Raw genomic sequence first — 21,300 nt, 5'->3', positions numbered from 1 at the left:
GGATGAGATTAACGAAGCGAAGGAGTAGTCATGTGAGGGATATGACGGTGGAACGTGTTCAGGAAAATTAGATGAATTCGTGGGAAGGGGAAGGTATCGTAAATTATAGGTAGATTAAGGTGAGTGAGGTGAATGTGGGGTATGAGGTTAGTGTGGAGGAATGGGTTGTGATGTTATGTTGTTTAAGATTCGCTACTCAGAACAATAAGTTCCAGTAGCACGGGCTATGGTGAGCCCGTAATTGTGATGTTAGCGTGTCTGAGGTTTTGTAGAGGTAAGTCTGAGTTAGTGAGAGGAAGATTATATATATTTAACACATCATTAATATCCCCTTTTGCTGTACCCTTGCAATAATGTACCATTCAAATGACCTTTCATACATTCATGTACTGCTATTGTGTTTAAGTTGATGACTGACTGATGAAGATTAAGCCACCTAAGAGGTAGCACGGGCATGAATAGCCCTTAATTTAAGTTGATAGTGTAAACTAAGTTTTACTTTCACTCTCTTCATGAGATTTCTAATTCCTGGGATTAAGTATCTAATCCTTCTTGGTACACATTGTAGTGACTTTATGTCCGCTTTACAATACAGTGACCCAAAGAAAACTACATAATCAAATTACCTCTTTTTACCGCATGATGTAATTTGAGGGGAATATCTGTCGCTATTGCTATCACTGTATTGTATCTGAAATCTTTCGTATTATAGCTGTATCGTAGTACAGGGGGTAGAACTTCTGCCTCACGTCTTGGGGTCGGTGGTTCGAGCCTCCTAGTGCCCAAATAAATATATACAGAAATATTCTGTATAATTTTCCATTTTATATAACTCCAGAAAAATTGACAGAGCCAACATAAGAAATGTTCTAAATTGTATGCTATCTAAACGATTGTATACAATATATATATTTTAAAACATATAGCAAATCAAGTCTAAGTTCTGTGTATGTAATTGTGTTCTCTACAAACATAAATATTATCCAGTTTGAATAAGTTAAAAATGACCGATAATCTGATCTCAGGACACAGCAGCATGACTGCTTGAGACTAGTGCACATGTTCAGTCCTAACATGTGGTCAACATTAATATTTGTACCATAAATACCTCCTTGTCATAACACAGGCTGGGCAGACCAGTTAGACCTGTCACTCGAGGAGGGCGATGAAGACAGGTAATGGGGTATATTGCCTCTGTTTATAGCTGCCATGCTTATTAGTATTGGGCTTCTACAACTATAAATAGGGGCATGTCTACGTTCTTGTCTTATCTCTTACTGCTGTACTACCTCCCTCCCCCCAGTCTCTCTCTCTCTCTCTCTCTCTCTCTCTCTCTCTCTCTCTCTCTCTCTCTCTCTCTCTCTCTCTCTCTCTCTCTCTCTCTCTCTCTCTCTCTCTCTCTCTTGTTATCACTTGCATGGTGAAAGCTACCTTACGTTTATAAGATATAGCGACCATTTAATAAAGCACAGGAGGACGATGTGAAAATATTATCCGGAATTATATTGCAATATTGACTTCTTGGCTGCGATTGACTGGCACTCGTCAGCGTTGTGACACACTGATTCCAGTCTTCCGTAGGAAAACTACTGCAGTTTCTCGGCACAAGCAATTAATGAGGGTTGAAGCCAAAGTTTGCCTCTCGTAGCAAGCCTTTCTAGTATTATTTAGACGTTTATCTACCCAAAAAAAAATTGCTGTACTAATTCTAGGTGTTAATGGGTTATATCCCTGGGGTCATATCTGATTAATGTGTCATTTTATAGTTGATTTTCCACTATTTGTTTTTACAATGATAACCAGGATATAGACGTTTTCTTCTGTCTTCGACGGCCACGGTTACAGGGCTGTTAAGTAATAATTGGTTCATGAGCACTTAATCACAGAAGGTTATTAAAGTGCATTTACAGTGCAACTCAACATTCATACAATCATGTTTGTGGTACAGAGACAAGGTTACAGATCTGTTATACTAAGGAACAGTCTGTAGTTCCATACCTCGGAATGCTGTGGAACACAATCCTTCTCTAACTATGATTCATTTTTTGAAATCATGTGTGATATTGTTGTTGTCACTGTGATATTGAACGTCTTCCTGAGGTTGTTGTTGTTTTAGATTCAGCTACTCGGAACAAAAGTTGCAAGTAGCACGGGTTATGGTGAGCCCGTAGTGGACTTACCTGGCACAGGAGCGGGGCTGTAACTGTGCTTCCTGAGAGAGATGAAGATGAAGATGAAGCCACCCAAAAGGTGGCACGGGCATGAATAGCCCGTAAGTGGTGGCCCTTTTGAGCGATTACCAGTATCAAGAGCTGATACTGGAGATCTGTGGAGGTGCGACTGCACCCTGCGTGACGGGAGATGTCTCCCGTGGTTTCCTGAGGAGTGTGGTCGGGTTATATACTTGGCTCACTCGGCATTCGAATTCAGGTCAGGGGGAAAAAACAATTGTTAATTGTATTTTATATGACATGGGTGATGTGCTATGCATCCCCTTCCCTTGCCACAAGAACCTCGATGCTCATTTTACACCTATGGTGGCCTCTGACGTATTTTGGTAAGTCCAAATTAGCATTCTCAGAAATGAGGGACTGAGAATACATAAAACCATTAGAGCAGTATATAGTATGTTACACGAGAGCGTGCTGAGACAAGTGGCATCCTCCTCAAGAGGACAGGTTAACTGGGTCCTGTAATCCCATTAGTCTGCCGGGACGATGGTTGGATTGTTAACTAGGTGTGCTCATCCAGTCATGCTGAAGGGAAGATGAATCGATGTGTAAGCTGACTATTTGAACATGAACTAAATGGTTAAATAAATTATTCTGGTAAGAATATTCTCTAGTTTTTCATTGATTCTTCTCTGATAGCAGATAAAAGTTGATTAATTTACTCCCCATATTATTGTTAAACCTTTATTGGTTTTGTCACATTTTGTTTTAGTTCAATATTGGATCCCCAGAAGTAGAGGTAGAGCGAAAAATAAGAGCAACACTGGAGGCGATGAGTCACAATAACGTGGCTGAAGAATGTAGACCAGACCACACACTAGATGGTGAAGGAACGACGACGTTTCGGTCCATCCTGGACCATTCTCAAGACTCACAATCGACTTGAGAATGGTCCAGGACGTACCGAAACGTCGTCGTCCCTTCACCTTCTAGTGTGTGGTCTGGTCAACAAGCAACACTGGATATATTTGGGTCATGCGACTGTGTTAAGAGAAGAGGTTGTTGCCGTCTTGAGAAAACTGGGTTTTCTGGTCACATTCCGTGGGTTTTCCCCTCTACGTGTCCAATTTCTCAATTTGAATATGAGTCCCAATAAGGAGAATGTCCTAGACAACCCAGAACTTAAATTTCAACTCTGAATCAGGAATGTTGCGGATATATCTACTTCCTGGTACCTGCCGGAAAACATTTGTAACTATATAAGAAATTTCTTTAAGCAATATTCCATTCTTAGTTTTATGTGGAGGAGAGTGAAGGCAGGTTACCTTTTTTCAATTTTTATTTAATGGTATTTTAAGGAAATAGCAACTTCTGTACGTTATTTTAAATAAAGGAAAACAAACAATTGTACATTAATGCTATAGATGCAAGTGAAGTGTTGTTGTTGATCATATTCCTCTTTCACAATTGTCCAGCTGGAAAAAGATTCTCCAAGAACTCAAAAGAGTGACGTACGTCTTTACTGCCAACTTATACGCGAATATATACAATGGAAATGTAATCAAATTGAAGGTGGATGAGCAATAGTTACAAAGAGTGACTAAGAGTGATGAAGAATTCATCACTACAGAACCTGCCCTGTCTAGAACTCTATTACAGGAACTGCTATTATACAGCTCAAGGAAACGAAGGAAAGAGTCCTGTAAAAAAAAGCCCAGAATGGATTGAATCGTGACCCATAACAGCATTGGACAATATAACTGATCAGTTACTTACACAGGAGGTGTCTTGGTTCATGTGGAACTGTCTAGACTTTCAACGGTTGTCTTGACACAATGTACTGTTGTCTATGTCTTTACAGACCCACTTGTGTTGACCAGATCACACACTAGAAGGTGAAGGGACGACGACGTTTCGGTACGTCCTGGACCATTCACAAGTCGATTGTGAATCGACTTGAGAATGGTCCCGGACGGACCGAAACGTCGTCGTCCCTTCACCTTCTAGTGTGTGGTGTGGTCAACATACTTCAGCCAGCTTATTGTGACTCGTCGCCTGCAGACCCACTTATGGACTGCCGGTATGATATTATTCAAGGGGTCTGACAGTGCACATACAATAATCCATAATTAAATATCGAATAACTTCTGCACTCAAACATACCATCAACAAATGAATCCTAACCACTAAATAGTTATCAACGGATTATTTCCACAGCAGGAAAATGAAAGGACAGAGGAGAAAACCTTCACATATAACAGTTTGACCTAAATGTCAGCCAGCAGCATATTCATACCCAAGTAGGTCCTCTTCAGCATGACCCTTCATAAAAAAAAATACTTCCAGCTTATGCCCACTAACTGCCCCCCAGGTGATCAAAATGAATGCTGGGGTCAGATTGCCTTGTCCTCTTGATTCAGCAACCACCTTTACTCTCAGCACATCCACATGGGGGGAATATATTGCTGAGTTAACCATATCGTAGTACAATTGACTAAGGCACATCTGGGAACATCCCGTACGTAGGTTCGAACCCTCATCACGGTCCTTGTGGATTTGTTTGTTAATGTGTTGTTCATGTGTATTCACATGTCCTCTGCCTCTGAAGATTGTTAAAACTAATCTTAGCAAAATGCGTCACTCCCATTACAAGAGCAATATAATTCCCAATATAATTTTTTTTTGTTTTTTCTAAATTTCTGTCCATGTGAAGAAAAAACCTAATATAAACAAGATTCGTTTCAGAACGATTTATCTAATCATTTGGTCATATTCAATAACACAAGACCAAAATTTTCCCATGATTTACTACATTATCGCCGAGATGTAACTGACATTAGATCTGCAAACCTCAGAATGAAAACAGTATGTATAATCTAGTTGCAGTATGAGACTGACCAATGGATGACAACGACCATCAACAACGACAACGGGAATAACATTGACGACATGGCAGACCGACATCGCTACGACACCGAGACGAAGACCATCAAGAAACTAATCGCCTTGTTAGATGGTCCCACTGCTCTTTTCCGACTCAGAAATGGATTCTTGAAATCACCGGATTCAATCTCAATGTGGTGCAAACCTCTCTCTTTAATCTGGGAATCAACTGCCACGTTATTTTCCGAGCAAGTGAGATGGCCCTGAAAGTGTAGTTGGTGATCCTGGAGTTGGTGATCTTTAGTGGTGATCTTCAGTGGTGATCTTCAGTGGTGATCTTCAGTGATGATCTTCAGAAGTGATCTTGAGTGGTGATCTTGAGTGGTGATCTTCAGTGGTGATCTTCAGTGGTGATCTTCAGTGGTGATCTTCAGTGATGATCTTCAGAAGTGATCTTCAGTGGTGATCTTCAGTGGTGATCTTTAGGTTACTACTAAAGATACGTTGCCAGCAAAACATCCAGCACAAGAGTGAATGACTCGAGATAATTACAAACGTACTGTTTTCTGGAGTAAACCTGGAAGCAAAATGCCACTTTAATAACAAAAATGTAGTTTCCACCATAGGTAAAAACTTGCTTCATGCAAGAACTTCTTGCTTCTTTCCATAGGTGAAAACTTGTTAAAGTATGAATATATTGAGACAATGACCCTCTCCCATGCTGATCAAACTATCAAAATATCACGTCGAAGGATACTACTACCGAATCCAAGTCAACAGATAGGTTGCAATGTTATTGCCAATGAGTCTGGACTCCCCTTGTCAAAAGCTACTTGAGAGACCATGTCTTTAGATGTTCTTATGGAGAAACACATTATGAGGAGTCAGAAACTTGGTCCTTAATTACGGCTCGGTGAACATGGAAGAACATTGATTTTGTTCTTAAATTTATACGGGATATCTTAATAATGGTTTAAATTTTATCAATCCAGTTGCATAATAAAAATGTTAATGTATTGTTAATTATTGTCAACAAAGTGTCAAATTGTTCAGCTTGTTAGATTACTTGATAATGTATCATGTATTACTTAATTATGTATCATGGATTACTTAATAATGTATCATAGATTACTTAATTATTTATCATGGATTATTTAATCATGGATTTTTTGGAGTATCATTTGTTGTTATCGTATCCGATAGACATAGTGTTAACAATGATTACATATAAATGGTTATATATAACCATTTCCAGTTATATATATATATATATATATATATATATATATATATATATATATATATATATATATATATATATATATATATATATATATATATATATATATATTTCTGTATAGAGACACTGAGTGGCTTGAAAGGAAAGGTTATATACACCACTTTCCTTTAATGACTTTTTTTTATTTAATTAATACGTGGATCTTATCCAAAAATACGAATTACTAACAATACCTTCTGAAAATACCCCATGTTATATTAATACAAAAATTCAACATTAAATATGTGTGAATACTCTTCAACTACATCACATTACGTTATTTATGAAACCTTCATAGACTACCTTGATATATTCCAGCTAGTGACGAGGACTCCATAACCTATCGGTTACGAGGATTAAGGGAATTGGAAGCTCTGACGCTCAAAGAAAGGAAGGCATTTTGAGAGATGGATGAGATCCCTTTTATATTTTCTGGCCTTAGAAATCTCTTCTGGGCGATTAATGGTGTCGTACTTGCAAAGACCCGTCACACAGAGAGTTAATGGCATATCTGTGTTGGAATTGTGTTTGTGGCGAGGGGAAAATAAAAAATGACTTCCTATGCCACAAAGAGGACGGAATATTTCGTTCTATGCAAGGTTTCTATGCTAAATCGCAGTTATTTTCAGCAAGAACAAAAGAACAAGATTTCGCTTTCCCACAAAGACCCATTATAACTAAAAATACACGAACGTTCACACACACACACACACACACACACACACACACACACACACACACACACACACACACACACACACACACACACACACACACACACATTTATATATATATATATATATATATGACCAGTGTTGTTATACCATCACCGTGAACTACCTATGTACCAGCCAATTAACCCTCCCACCCAGCCAATACTCTCATCGTTTATATTTAAATTATAAGTTTGGACGTCATCGCGAGACGAAAGGCTGTAATGCAGGTTAATGATAATACCTTTTACCCTGCCGGCAGCCCAAACATAATTAGTTCACCTGGGTTGCATCCACATCATGATGGGGGGGGGGGGGGGGGGGGGAGAAAAATGGGGTTAACTCATACTGGAAAACTTCATGTTGAGGATTTCAGCTGAAAATTTTTTCTTCCTTTGTCAGGCCTGGGAGCCGCATCCTGTTACCCGGGGGGGGGGGGGTTCATGCAGCTCATTGTGTCCCTTTTATGTGGGTGTTACTGTTGCGTTTCCTTGTGTGTTTTGTGTACTCGCTTAGTTATGATTCGGCTCTTTGGGCCCTGTCTCTTAACTGTCAATCAGCTGGTGTATTTAACTGGTGTATTGGTGTATTTCTGAGCCTACTAGGGTCTGTTATTATCTACTTTTGAAACTGTGTATGGAGTCATTCTTCACCATATTACTGCCTAATGCATTCCATCTGTTCCATTATTCCACTACTCTGACACTGAAAAAAGTTTTTTCTAACGTCCATGTGTGTGTGTGTGTGTGTGTGTTTGTGTGCGTGTGTGTGTGTGTGTGTGTGTGTGTGTGTGTGTGTGTGTGTGTGTGTGTGTGTGTGCGTGTGCGCGTATGTGAGTGCGTGTGCGTGTGTGTGTGTATTTTTCTGTGTATTTGCAAGCGTGTGTGGTTCAACAGAGAAAGAATCAAATTTTCTGCCCCCTAACTGCAAACAAATTAAGCCACATTTTTATATACAAAGCCAAAACACATCAAGCAAAAACAAAACCCTCTGCGTAGGACGCACTTTTGAATATCTTTTTAATAGTTCTCATTCCAACAAAAGTGAGACCTTTTGTATATCAGCTGGACACCTGACAGCTGGGTCATGTGAGGCTGAAGTCATACTTCCTGCTTTTTAAACCTAGTTGAGGCAGAGATTGCTGGGCGGGTTGATATTAAACACAAAGTAAATGAAAATACATGTATCAGTTCGAAGTTCGAAGCCGCACAGTTGGGGCTAGGCTCTCCCAAATTGGCAGAGGGAATAGTCTAAGGTATGGGATGAACATAGGCTAGTCCAGGTCATCAGAATTCATAAGGTATTCCCGCTCCTGAAATTTAGCTGTCAAGTCTGATTGTGAAAAAGATGTAACCGGTCATGATTGGTAGGATTTTAAAGCCAAAAAAATCAATATATAAATGCTAAAAATGAGGCAAATTCGCCACATTTATTTCGAGAAGCGTAAGCAATAAAGCCCCTTCAATAATCTTACTGAATAATAGAATAATAGTAATAGTAATCTTACTGAATTCTTACTGAAATATTAGTAATCTAATAATCTTACTCCTATTTGGCCCTATTTAGATTATGCAGTTCAGTTTTCGTCACCATACTATAGAATTGACATAAATTCAGCTGAATGCGTTCAATGAGGGATAACAAAGTTAATTCCACAAATTGCATATATTCCAAACGAAAAGATTGAACAAAAACTTCATTCACATTCCCTAGAAAAGTGAAGAGCTTTGGGTGACATTACTGAAGTGGATGAATGGGCATAACAAGGGAGATATTAACAAAATGTTAAATATATCAACACAACCAGGAAAACAAATTGAATAAGTATAGATAGTAAATATATATATTATATAGGAAAAACCTGGGTAAATACTGAATAAGTTAATATATGACAAAGTTTGAGGTGGATATAAATAGAAGCTTCCACGTTTTGGCTCAATACCCCGTCTGTAGTTTCCTAAATTCTTATATTGTGTTATTATAAAAATAGGAATACAGATTTTATTAGAAATAAGTATGGTTGCAACATGACTCTTGACTCCGTTACAAGAATAGTTGCAAGAATGTTGCTCGGTAATGATGTCTGAGAATCGTCTGGTTATCTTGTCCATCAGAGAATTGTCTGGTTATCTTGTCCATCAGATATATTATTTGTGGAATTTTAAATAAGAAAACAGAGATGTTGATCTAATCTGGCAAATATGTAGATTTTCTTACATGTGAAGATTGCAAAATATTTTTATCTAGGCTTATGTCACATTAGTATCCATTAGAAAACTTACCACTTATGGGCCAAAAGATCTAGTGCTGTTGTCTTGATCTTGTGCTGATGCCTTGATTCCTGTGTTGTTATGTTCTTAAAACATACAACTAATTTCAAAATATTGTAGAATTCCTGTTATAAAAATGAGATCCTTTATTTTTTCTTTGCCTCTTAAATTATTATATATTCTTGTATTCCAGTCATGGAATAAAACGTGCGTTTTAGACTTGGATCAAAACTTGGAAACCAGACTTGGAGTCAGACTTGTATTTAAGACACTTAACAAGACTTACATGCTGCTTCGGTGACAGCCGCAGAGCTGAACGCCTTTACACGCTAAACTCTATATTATATTCCAACATGCGTTCGCCTCTTTCCATTCCTAGGATGTTAAATATTCTTATCTTCGATCAAACACCCAGAGCGAGCGTCTCTTGGTCTGGTCGCAGGGATTTGATGCCATTTATAGAATATGTTTATGATCTGAGACATTCCGCTGAAGAGCGGGTCCAGAGGAGACATAGGGAGAGGGTGCAGTCTTGAACTTTGTTTTTTTTTTCTCTATACACACACACACACACACACCAAAGATACAAACACCCCTAAAAGGAAAAAAAGGCCCCCTGTATTTCCTAAATGCATGTAGTGACAGAGGCTATTAACACGCAATTTAGAAAGGCTGTAATTTTTATATGAACATTCTAATTTAAAAGTGTACCTCCATTTACGAATAAAAATTTGGTTTGATTTGATTGAGAAGGTCGTGCTAACCCATTTCAATTTATATGTGTAAGTATTTCAAGCAATTTTGATTGCTTGAAATTGCTTGCTTTGATTACTTTGAAAAAATGAAAAGTTAAATGAGCTCCGCTCGAAATAGCAAGATTGAATGCAAAAACAAACTGAAAGAACTTAATATATACAATCACGTAAGAATAAGAATAAGAGGTAATTTAATGCAAATGTTTAAAATCAGCGGAGGACGCGACAGTGTTAGTTCTGAAAACAAAATATAATTTCGAGCAGACACAATAAAAAAGAAAATAGGACTGATTTTAAATGATGCACTAGTTTAAAAATGACACAAAACTGATATTACTCCAATGAGCCTAAATGCTTCTTCATCAAACGAATGGAAAACATATAGAACACTTTGCAAGATGATTTAATGCAGTGAGGTACAGTATGCAAATTATCTAGTTATATTTGTTATGAATGTAATTTTTTTAAACTCGTATAAATGCATAAGATGTAAAATAGGTAATTTTTTTTAATTTTTAAAATAGGTTAATTTGATTGATTGATGAAGATTAAGCCATCCAAAAGGTGGCACGGGCATGAATAGCCCGTAAGCAAAAAAAAAAAAAAAAAAAAAATAGGTTAAAATTGGTACATTTTTCATATGGTTTCCTGCTTGGACCAAGATGTCCAGGTGCGTAATGGGGCTCTGGTATTACGATCATGCAGATAAAGCTTTATATTCAAGCAGATAAAGCTTAATATTTAAGCAGATAAACTACGGGCTCACCATAACCTATGCTACTTGGAACTTTTGTTCCTAGTAGCTGAATCTAAAACAACAACAACAGATAAAGCCTTAGGTTCAAGCAGACAAAGCTTTAGGCTCAAGCAGATAAAGCTGCACTCTCAAAACACACTTGTTATCGTCTTACAAGACAACTAGAGTCCAAATATCTCTAAATTAATAGGTTTGCTTGAGACACTGTCACACGGACCGTCTAATCCGGTCATTGTTGTTTTTTTGGTTCTGTCTACGCGGGTTCGATGATCTCTTATGTGATCTTACCCAGCATCGGGGCCATTGGACAAGCAAACTATGATGCAGTTCATTTGGCAGGCGATAACACAACATTCGCTAACTCCACAAAAAACTAATAGACACCACCTAAAATAAATCTTCCTAAATACATTAAGGTTATGTGAAAAAGAGGTGAAGATCTTTTATTCACATTAAACATGACATTTACACAAAATGAGGCAGAAGTCAATCAAAATTACATGTAATTACGTCATCACAAATTGAAATTTCTATGCTTAGAATTTATTCCTGTCAAATTAATGAACCTGTAATGCTACATATGACCTGATATATATATATATATATATATATATATATATATATATATATATATATATATATATATATATGTCGTACCTAGTAGCCAGAACTCACTTCTGAGCCTACTATGCAAGGCCCGATTTGCCTAATAAGCCAAGTTTTCATGAATTAATGTTTTTTCGTCTACCTAACCTACCTAACCTAACCTAACCTAGCTTTTTTTGGCTACCTAACCTAACCTTACCTATATATATAGGTTAGGTTAGGTTAGGTAGGGTTGGTTAGGTTCGGTCATATATCTACGTTAATTTTAACTCCAATAAAAAAAATTGACCTCATACATAGTGAAAAGGGTAGCTTTATCATTTCATAAGAAAAAAATTATAGTAAATATATTAATTCAGGAAAACTTGGCTTATTAGGCAAATCGGGCCTTGAATAGTAGGCTGAGAAGTGCGTTCTGGCTATTAGGTACGACATATATATATATATATATATATATATATATATATATATATATATATATATATATATATATATATATATATATATATATATATATATATATATATATATATATATATATATATATTACAATAGGGAAGGGAGTACCACCTCTGGCTGGAAGAAGGGGGACCCATAGCCTCGGAGGAAACCACACATAACGCATTGGAGGGAATGTGGGTCCCCTCCAATACAGTTTCTGTGTGCTTTTCTCCTACCACCCCCTTCCCTTTTTTTTTTTTTTTTTTTTTTTTTTTTTTTTTTTTTTTCCTTTATTGTGTATTTAAAGGTTACAAAACATACAAGACAAATGCCTAAAGGTTATGGATCTCTTGAAGCTCCTCCGCTTCTGGACAGGAACCGAGGACGCAGCAAGCATTTCCCCTCTGGATCGCCACACTGAGACGCTGAAATAAAAAACTGGAAGCCCTTGGGTCTCTGGTGACGTCAATGAGCTTGGACCCCAATTCCTTGAGAAATTCCAAGGCACTCTTGCCCCAGGGGCCATGCGTCTTGCCCCAGGGGCCATGCGTCTTGCCCCAGGGGCCATGCGCCATATATATATATATATATATATATATATATATATATATATATATATATATATATATATATATATATATATATATATGCAATTGACGATCACAAAACACTGATCATTTTATGCGGAAAATCCACAGAGAAATATGAAATGAGGTGAACGTTTCGGCTCTGTTAAAGCCTTTGTCAACACCAGACTGAAGTCTGGTGTTGACAAAGGCTTTAACAGAGCCGAAACGTTCACCTCATTTCATATTTCTCTGTGGATTTTCCGCATATATATATATATATATATATATATATATATATATATATATATATATATATATATATATATATATATATATATATATATATATATATATATATATATATATATATATATATATATATATATATATATGACAATGTCAGACCACGGAGGAAAAATGAAACAGGAATTTCCTTAAGTACTTTCGTATATTATATACATCTTCAGAAGGTCACCTTCACCTTCTGAAGATGTATTTAATATACGAAAGTACTTAAGGAAATTCCTGTTTCATTTTTCCTCCGTGGTCTGACATTGTCACATTCTTAATCACGTGTTTATTTTCGTGATATACACACATATATATATATATATATATATATATATATATATATATATATATATATATATATATATATATATATATATACCTTACAATTTTCCGCATATATATATATATATATATATATATATATATGACAATGTCAGACCACGGAGGAAAAATGAAACAGGAATTTCCTTAAGTACTTTCGTATATTAAATACATCTTCAGAAGGTCACCTTCACCTTCTGAAGATGTATTTAATATACGAAAGTACTTAAGGAAATTCCTGTTTCATTTTTCCTCCGTGGTCTGACATTGTCACATTCTTAATCACGTGTTTATTTTCGTGATATACACACACACATATATATATATATATATATATATATATATATATATATATATATATATATATATATATATATATATATATATATATATACCTTAAAGCGAGAGAGAGAGAACTGCCAGATACCTGGGTAAAGGACCAATACATAGGGTCCCCAGTGAGAGAACTACCAGGATTCTGGAGAGAAGTGGTTTCCTGTTGATACAAACTACATGATTTATGGGGTGAGTTTGGGTCCGGGTGAATTAAACTGAAAATGATTTGATGACGGAACCAGGCAGGAGGTTCTGAGAAAACCCGGTTTATGACGACAGAACCAGGCAGGGCCATCATGAAAGAACCTAGCAAGGTCTTGAGAAGGATAGGACCCCTTGCCAGGGGTCCTTACTAGGACCTCTGGCAAGGTCCTAGTAAGGCAGGGACGACTCAGATCCTGGTGAAAGAACTTCCAAGTTAATTACGAATCACATACTTGGTGATCCACAGCGCTGTGCCTGCACCAAGATCACAGGCGCGTGCGACAGCTCCTCTGTAAATCATACTATAATTTTCTCTGTCGTATAATTAACATACAGGATAAATGGAACTTGTATTGATTACCGGCGACGCTAATGACCGTGTCTCCCCGAGTAATTATTAATCATCAAATTATTGAGGTCAGAAAGGTGAGTGACCATAATTATTATGTAACAGAGGTTCGCTGTACCCTCAACGGTGCTGTAACCAACGGTGCTGTAACCAACGGTGCATGGTATACCCCTATTATGCAGGCGATGAGTCACAATAACGTGGCTGAAGTATGTTGACCAGACCACACACTAGAAATTGAAGGGACGACGACGTTTCGGTCCGTCCTGGACCATTCTCAAGTCGATTGTGAGAGATCACAATCGACTTGAGAATGGTCCAGGACGGACCGAAACGTCGTCGTCCCTTCAATTTCTAGTGTGTGGTCTGGTCAACATACCCCTATTATATTCTTAAATAAATCACATAATCAAAACAATGACAGCATTAGCACATAAGTTGAGGATAACTTGTTTTTCTTGACAAAATGGTTTGGATAAAATCTCTTTTATTGTATTGAAGGATTAAGCAACTCACAGCTGACAATAGGGTATAGACAATCTAGAATGTTGTTTATATACAGACTAAAGGCTATTTAGATTGTTGACTATATTGACTATAGACCATATGCAAGGCGGCTGGGAGCTATATTATGAATGTAGGGAAATATTTACAAATCTTGATCATCCTTTGTTCGAATCCGTCTACCTACCCCCCTCGTTCTCGTATCCCAGCTGCTTGTCCTCGTATCCCAGCTTATTGTCCTCGTATCCCAGCTGCTTGTCCTCGTATCCCAGCTGCTTGTCCTCGTATCCCAGCTTATTGTCCTCGTATCCCAGCTGCTTGTCCTCGTATCCCAGCTGCTTGTTCTCGTATCCCAGCTCATTGTTCTCGTATCCCAGCTCATTGTTCTCGTATCCCAGCTCATTGTCCTCGTATCCCAGCTGCTTGTCCTCGTATCCCAGCTTATTGTCCTCGTATCCCAGCTGCTTGTCCTCGTATCCCAGCTGCTTGTTCTCGTATCCCAGCTCATTGTTCTCGTATCCCAGCTCATTGTTCTCGTATCCCAGCTCATTGTCCTCGTATCCCAGCTGCTTGTCCTCGTATCCCAGCTGCTTGTCCTCGTATCCCAGCTGCTTGTCCTCGTATCCCAGCTCCTTGTCCTCGTATCCCAGCTCCTTGTCCTCGTATCCCAGCTCCTTGTCCTCGTATCCCAGCTGCTTGTCCTCGTATCCCAGCTCCTTGTCCTCGTATCCCAGCTGCTTGTCCTCGTATCCCAGCTGCTTGTCCTCGTATCCCAGCTCCTTGTCCTCGTATCCCAGCTGCTTGTCCTCGTATCCCAGCTGCTTGTCCTCGTATCCCAGCTCCTTGTCGTCATATCCCAGCTCCTTGTCCTCGTATCCCAGCTGCTTGTCCTCGTATCCCAGCTGCTTGTCCTCGTATCCCCAAGTGTTATATAGTCATACTGGTCTAGCGTTAACTCGCGATAATTACCTTAATAACACACATTACTCCACAACAAGAGAGACATAAATGGAGACGATAATTATAGAAGAAGCGAGGACTAGTGCTCTGCCCCCTCGCGAACCCCCAACAAGCGGTCGTTACGGGTGGATTTCGCTATTTTTAGGCAGGTATTTTGGAAGTAAGGGAAAGGAAGTAGTGAGGGGGTTACACCTATACTGCTCCTACGTCAAACTTAAGGTCAGACTTTGGAGTATATTTTGTTCTATTTATTTCCGCTATCATTATAATTGCTATTATAGACCTATAACTGTTATTATTGCAACAAAAAGGAGTATTATTTTTTTTAAATAATTAACGTGATGTTTGCCACTGTGTAGTAGCCATTGTGAGTTGGTATGATGATCCGAGATTGTTTTTGATTATGCTCGTATCAGAGCTCAGGTATCGACCAGGACTCAAAGTACACAAGCTAAGGCTCTTTTTGCTTCACTCTGGGGGCCTCCTGCCTCCACACTCTAAAGTGTTTCGCGGTTTACAGTCTACATGATCTAATATTTGATCGATATAGTTTACTAGACTTCCAGGAAGGTACAAGAGGCAGGTCTAGCAACAGAAAGTTTAAAAATGTTTTTTTTTTTGCAATTTGCTGATGAAGATCTCTCTCCCATTTATTGAATCTGCTTCAACAGAAATATTCAATGGATACAATCTGAGTATAATTAATGGTTTGTACTCTTTGAATCCATTATTTATTGATCAATTAAAAACAATGTTTTTAATAAGATGATTAATACACACATTTCCATACTATAATGTATATAATACACATTAAGGGTTTCTATAGTAACTCTCATGAATTACTGTTTCACTTGGAAAGAAATAGTTAACAAAAAGTCTTCTTCCTCACAGACACAAACGCAAGTGAAGATCTTGGGCCTGACTGTGTAAGTCACTGCCCCATTGATAGATGTACACTGCCCCATTGATAGATGTACACTGCCCCATTGATAGATGTACACTGCCCCATTGATAGCTGTACACTGCCCCATTGATAGATGTACACAAGCCCATTGATAGATGTACACTGCCCCATTGATAGAGGTACACTGCCCCATTGATAGATGTACACTGCCCCATTGACAGATGTACACTGCCCCATTGATAGATGTACACTGCCCCATTGATAGATGTACACTGCCCCATTGATAGATGTGCCAGCCTCCTGTGGAGCTCTCTTCAACACTTGCCTTGAATACTAAGCTTTAATACCACTAATCTAGGAGAACACTAATATCAGGATTCACAGAGCACTTATACGTGTCCATTTAAGAGGACACGTAAGTGCCTTGTACCTCTTGGCCTCGATAATGGCGGTTTTGTCTGTGTTTACTACTTGAGTTTACGACCTCTGAAAGCACTATACGAGGTTAATGACCTTGGGTTGAGTGCAATCTCGTAGCGCTCCGAAGCTCGTAAGATGTTCAGAAGATACGTAGTTTGCTTCCATAGTAATCTAAGAGGCGGCGAGGTCTTAAGTGGATAGGTTATAATTCTCTAAATCATAGCTTTGAGTTTTTCTGAGAGAGATTAGGAAGACATATTATTAAGAATTATTTTCTTTAGTCCAAATAACTTAATATTAGAGATATCAGAAGCGGATTAGATCTGCTGTTGTAAATGACAAATAAATCAAATAAGTATTAAAAATCAGAAAAAAGAGCTATGTTATAATTTAGAATATTGCTACAGTATTTTATAGTTTGGGAGAGAATACTGATGACAACGTTCCAGAGAGTAGGTTAATATGGCAAGTGTCTGTCAACTTGGAAACTCATTAAAAATCGGAGTTTGTTCTGGCTATTATTTATATTTAATATTGAATTTGTTCTGCTTATCATTAAAAATTTTATTTTAGTCCAGCGGCAGTATTACTGGACCGCTCCTCACTCACTCTCCCTTCGACACCATTTTGAATTCAATACAAAAGGTTTGAAATTGTGCAAGTTTTTACTATTTATTCTTGTAAAGAATAAAATGCCTTAATTAAATCCTTTATAAACTATCTGGTCGTGGTAGGCCTGTTCTCAAGTTATATTTTTATATGAGACCAAACTACCAATGTAAACAGACTATATATCGCGAGCTATTACACTTTACTATCAGACAGACGACATTAAATATAATGTTATTCGATCAATTTCAAGTACACTAATATCACCTACAATAACATTTAAATAAATATAATGCAATGGTTAAGACTGGACACCCAAATATTCAGATCAATTTACCAAAAATGTTAAATTTAAACTTGCAATCACCATATGATATGACGTGTAAGCCAAAATTACTGATAATGAAACTTATAAATAGAAATAATGAATGCTGATAACAGTAATTATAACTAATATTACAGTAAAAAAAAAAAGATTACATACAGGAAAACTCACCTTCCAAATACAGGATTGAATTAACATAAGTCTCGTACCTCAGCTCTTTCACTTAAAACCTTCAGAAGAGAATAAATACTGCTACAAAAGAAACTTTAAGCATAATTATATTTTTGATTGCAGAGAATTTCAGAGTACACCACTCTGAATGTATTCACTCATAATATGCTTTTTTGTACAGTCAGTGTGGTCTAGAGGTATTGTCCATGGAGCCCTGGCTGTCTGGGTTCGAATCCTTCAGGGGTGAGGAGTATATATATATATATATATATATATATATATATATATATATATATATATATATATATATATATATATATATATATATATATATATATATATATATATAGGAGTAATACCTCTGGTGCAATTGTAGGGACCCACATCCTCGAAGAAGAAATTAAAGAGTATTCAGAGAATACCTTGTGGATTCTCACTGAACTCTTTAATCTTTTCTTCTCTTTTCCTACCACCCCTCTATATATATATATATATATATATATATATATATATATATATATATATATATATATATATATATATATATATATATATATATATATATATATATATGTGTGTGTGTGTATATCACGATAATAAACACGTGATTAAAAATGACAGTGTCAGACCACGGAGGAAAATTGAAACAGGAATTTTCTTAAGTACTTTCGTATATTAATGTACTCCTTCTGAAGATGTATTAATAAACGAAAGTACTTAAGGAAATTCCTGTTTCAATTTTCCTCCGTGGTCTGACACTGTCATATATATATATATATATATATATATATATATATATATATATATATATATATATATATATATATATATATATATATATATATATATATTTCTAATTCTAGTCTAGACTAGAAATTAAATTAGAGACTATAAAAATGAATTTTGGAGAATTGATTTTTGAATTACCACCAGCAGTGAAAAGAAATGTACGAAAGATTAAGAAAATTCGTGTTAGAATTATTAATCTTACTTTTTCGGTCATATTTAATAATATATGTCTACAGGAAAGACTGCTACCAAAATATACTAATATATATATATATATATATATATATATATATATATATATATATATATATATATATATATATATATATAATATATAATATAATATATCCAACAAACACTAAGATATCTTGAAATCTATTCATCTGCATATTGAAGCACTCTGGACATAATTAGTTCTAACTGTAGTGAGTATAAAAGACAACTTTAAAACAAAACCGACCTTGGGGTAGCGTGTGTAACGAAGCCTCCAGAGAAGGCATCTCGAGATCTCACAGGAGGACTATAATGCTAGTCTCTGACTCCAGCAGCAGCACACAAGACCAGTTTTTGTCTAGGTACATCTCGGGGCGCTGCTGGCAATCAGCCGTGTTGATCTGTCCACGTGGGGCCTTGTTTAAGAGCACAATGGGTTATTTGTAGCGATTCGGTGTTATTGCAGGTCTGGTTGGTCACTATTAACGTTGATAAGCTTGTGTTGTGTGGGAGATATTCAACGGGTTTCTTGTTTTGACCTGAAATGCTGTTTTATTTCACTCGTGTTTTTTCTGTTAACTTTTTCTCGTACGTCATGCTTGGATGTAACCTTGATTTATAGTCACGCACATATATACACACACACATGCACACACACAAACACACACACACACCCGTGCTCATGGTGTGGTGGTTATCACATCTGTCTAACGCAACACAGAAGGTCCCAGGTTCGATCCCTGGTGAGCACAATACTTTTCACCTGTTGATTGACGGTTGAGAGGCGGGACCAAAGAGCCAGAGCTCAACCTCCGCAAACACAACTAGGTGAGTACACACACACACACACACACACACACACACACACACACACACACACACACACACACACACACACACACACACACACACACACACACAGTACATCTAGCAGTATACATATGGCCAAGTCTCTCTCTCCACGGGCCCATGTAAACAAAGTGTCAAGAGTAACATAGGCAAAGCTGGCAAACATTTCTGGAGGCACGGAACCGTCGCCCAAAAAAAGCACAAGACCATACTTGAGAGTGTTCAAAAACATGCCATAATAATTCTTTAATATTCATTCCTGAAATACGAGGAAAGACTGAGAGAACCTGAATCTTATTACATTATATAGGAAAGGGCAAAGAGGAAACATGATTGCGTTATATAGGGTCTTAAAGGCACTAAATAAATTAGATAAATGCGAAATATTTTGTAGGAACAACATCGCTGCAAGAGACATAGCTAAGTCATAATGATGCAGGGTGACATTTTTTTTAACTAAAGTCATCTGGAAATTTGAGGGAATTAGTGAAGGAGGTATTGAAGGTCAATGACATACATTGTATTGAAGGAAGATGCAACAGAACTGTAGTAAGTGGAAAGTCATTCCTGGGACCGCAGATCAATCTTCCCGCATGATATCATGCTCAGTCCAAAGGCACAATTAGAGGAACAAGATAACATTGGCAGTACATGTGAAAGTTACCAACTTCCATATAGCCTTCACGAACATCGACAACCGTGATTTCTGAGCGCAATATGCCACCTACAGAAGTGCCGCGCTTGAGTATGCAGCGCCAGCATGGAACCAGCCCTTGGGGGAAAAAAATCTATAAAATGTTAATTTTTTTAACAAGGGTGGTTCCTGAGCTGAGGGACCTGAGACACGAGGAGAAATACATCACTGGTTCACCTCAAGCAACGAAAAAGAAGAAACAGAGATGACAGAGTACCGATATATATAATTTTATTAAAAAATTGACTAAACGAATATGCCAGGCTGACTTATGGTATATTCTGCTGCTGCGTTCTGCTGCGAAGGGCAGCAGAACGAGAGGTCACTGGTAGAAATGAAGATGGTGAGAGACCAGAGCCAACATAATATTTTAAGAAACTAATGAACATGAGAAAGAAGAGAGAAAGAGAGAGAGCAAACGGGAATGACATGATCTCCCCATGTTATTTAAAAGCTAATTAAAAAAGATTGACGAGGAAAACAACTGTTTGAAACAGATCCCACGTAAATAGAAGTACAGAGGAGGAACTAAGAATCTGGATGAGTAGTAGAGATATTATTGATGTAGAATCAGAGCAGTATGTTGAGAGTACTTGGGGAGTCAAAGTGGTAGACAAAAGCCTGCATTTACACCCAAGGTAGAAAGGTCAGATCCCAAAGGGCTTGGGAGCCTGTATATTAGTCGAGTTAGGGAAGAGAGACTACGCCCAGTTCAAACACCTACACTTTTCAATTAAAGAGTTAATCGGGGAACTGAGGTGTCAGCCACAAGTCTCCTTCGTCGACACTAAAAGTCCCTGATCTCACTGCAGTGAGAAAATTACGTGTCAGGGGAACACAATTCACAATTTTTTGTTTGTCAGTGCATCCTTTTTAGTCGTGTGCAGAGAGGCGTGGATCACATGGCTTGCCTCGAA

At 37.4% G+C, this 21,300-nt stretch overlaps 1 protein-coding gene and 1 non-coding gene across 2 annotated transcripts in view; one reads left to right on the top strand and one right to left on the bottom strand.

Annotated features, from left to right (window-relative positions):
• The window catches only part of LOC138366767 (ice-structuring glycoprotein-like), a 103,446-nt gene that overhangs the window by 61,252 nt on the left and 20,894 nt on the right, over nt 1–21,300 (bottom strand). The window contains exon 2 of the mRNA XM_069328044.1: nt 20,354–20,461. Coding sequence (XP_069184145.1) covers nt 20,354–20,461 — 108 coding nt within the window. The remainder of the gene's footprint in view (nt 1–20,353; nt 20,462–21,300) is intronic.
• TRNAV-AAC (transfer RNA valine (anticodon AAC)) lies at nt 19,517–19,592 on the top strand. The gene is given in 2 exon segments: nt 19,517–19,553; nt 19,557–19,592. It is a non-coding gene; the product is annotated as a tRNA-Val (tRNA).

This window comes from Procambarus clarkii, chromosome 20 (genome assembly GCF_040958095.1).
Source record: "Procambarus clarkii isolate CNS0578487 chromosome 20, FALCON_Pclarkii_2.0, whole genome shotgun sequence".
NCBI classification, from domain to species: domain Eukaryota; kingdom Metazoa; phylum Arthropoda; class Malacostraca; order Decapoda; family Cambaridae; genus Procambarus; species Procambarus clarkii.
Note: the sequence above shows the minus strand (reverse complement) of the source record. Positions and strands in the feature narration are given on the sequence as shown.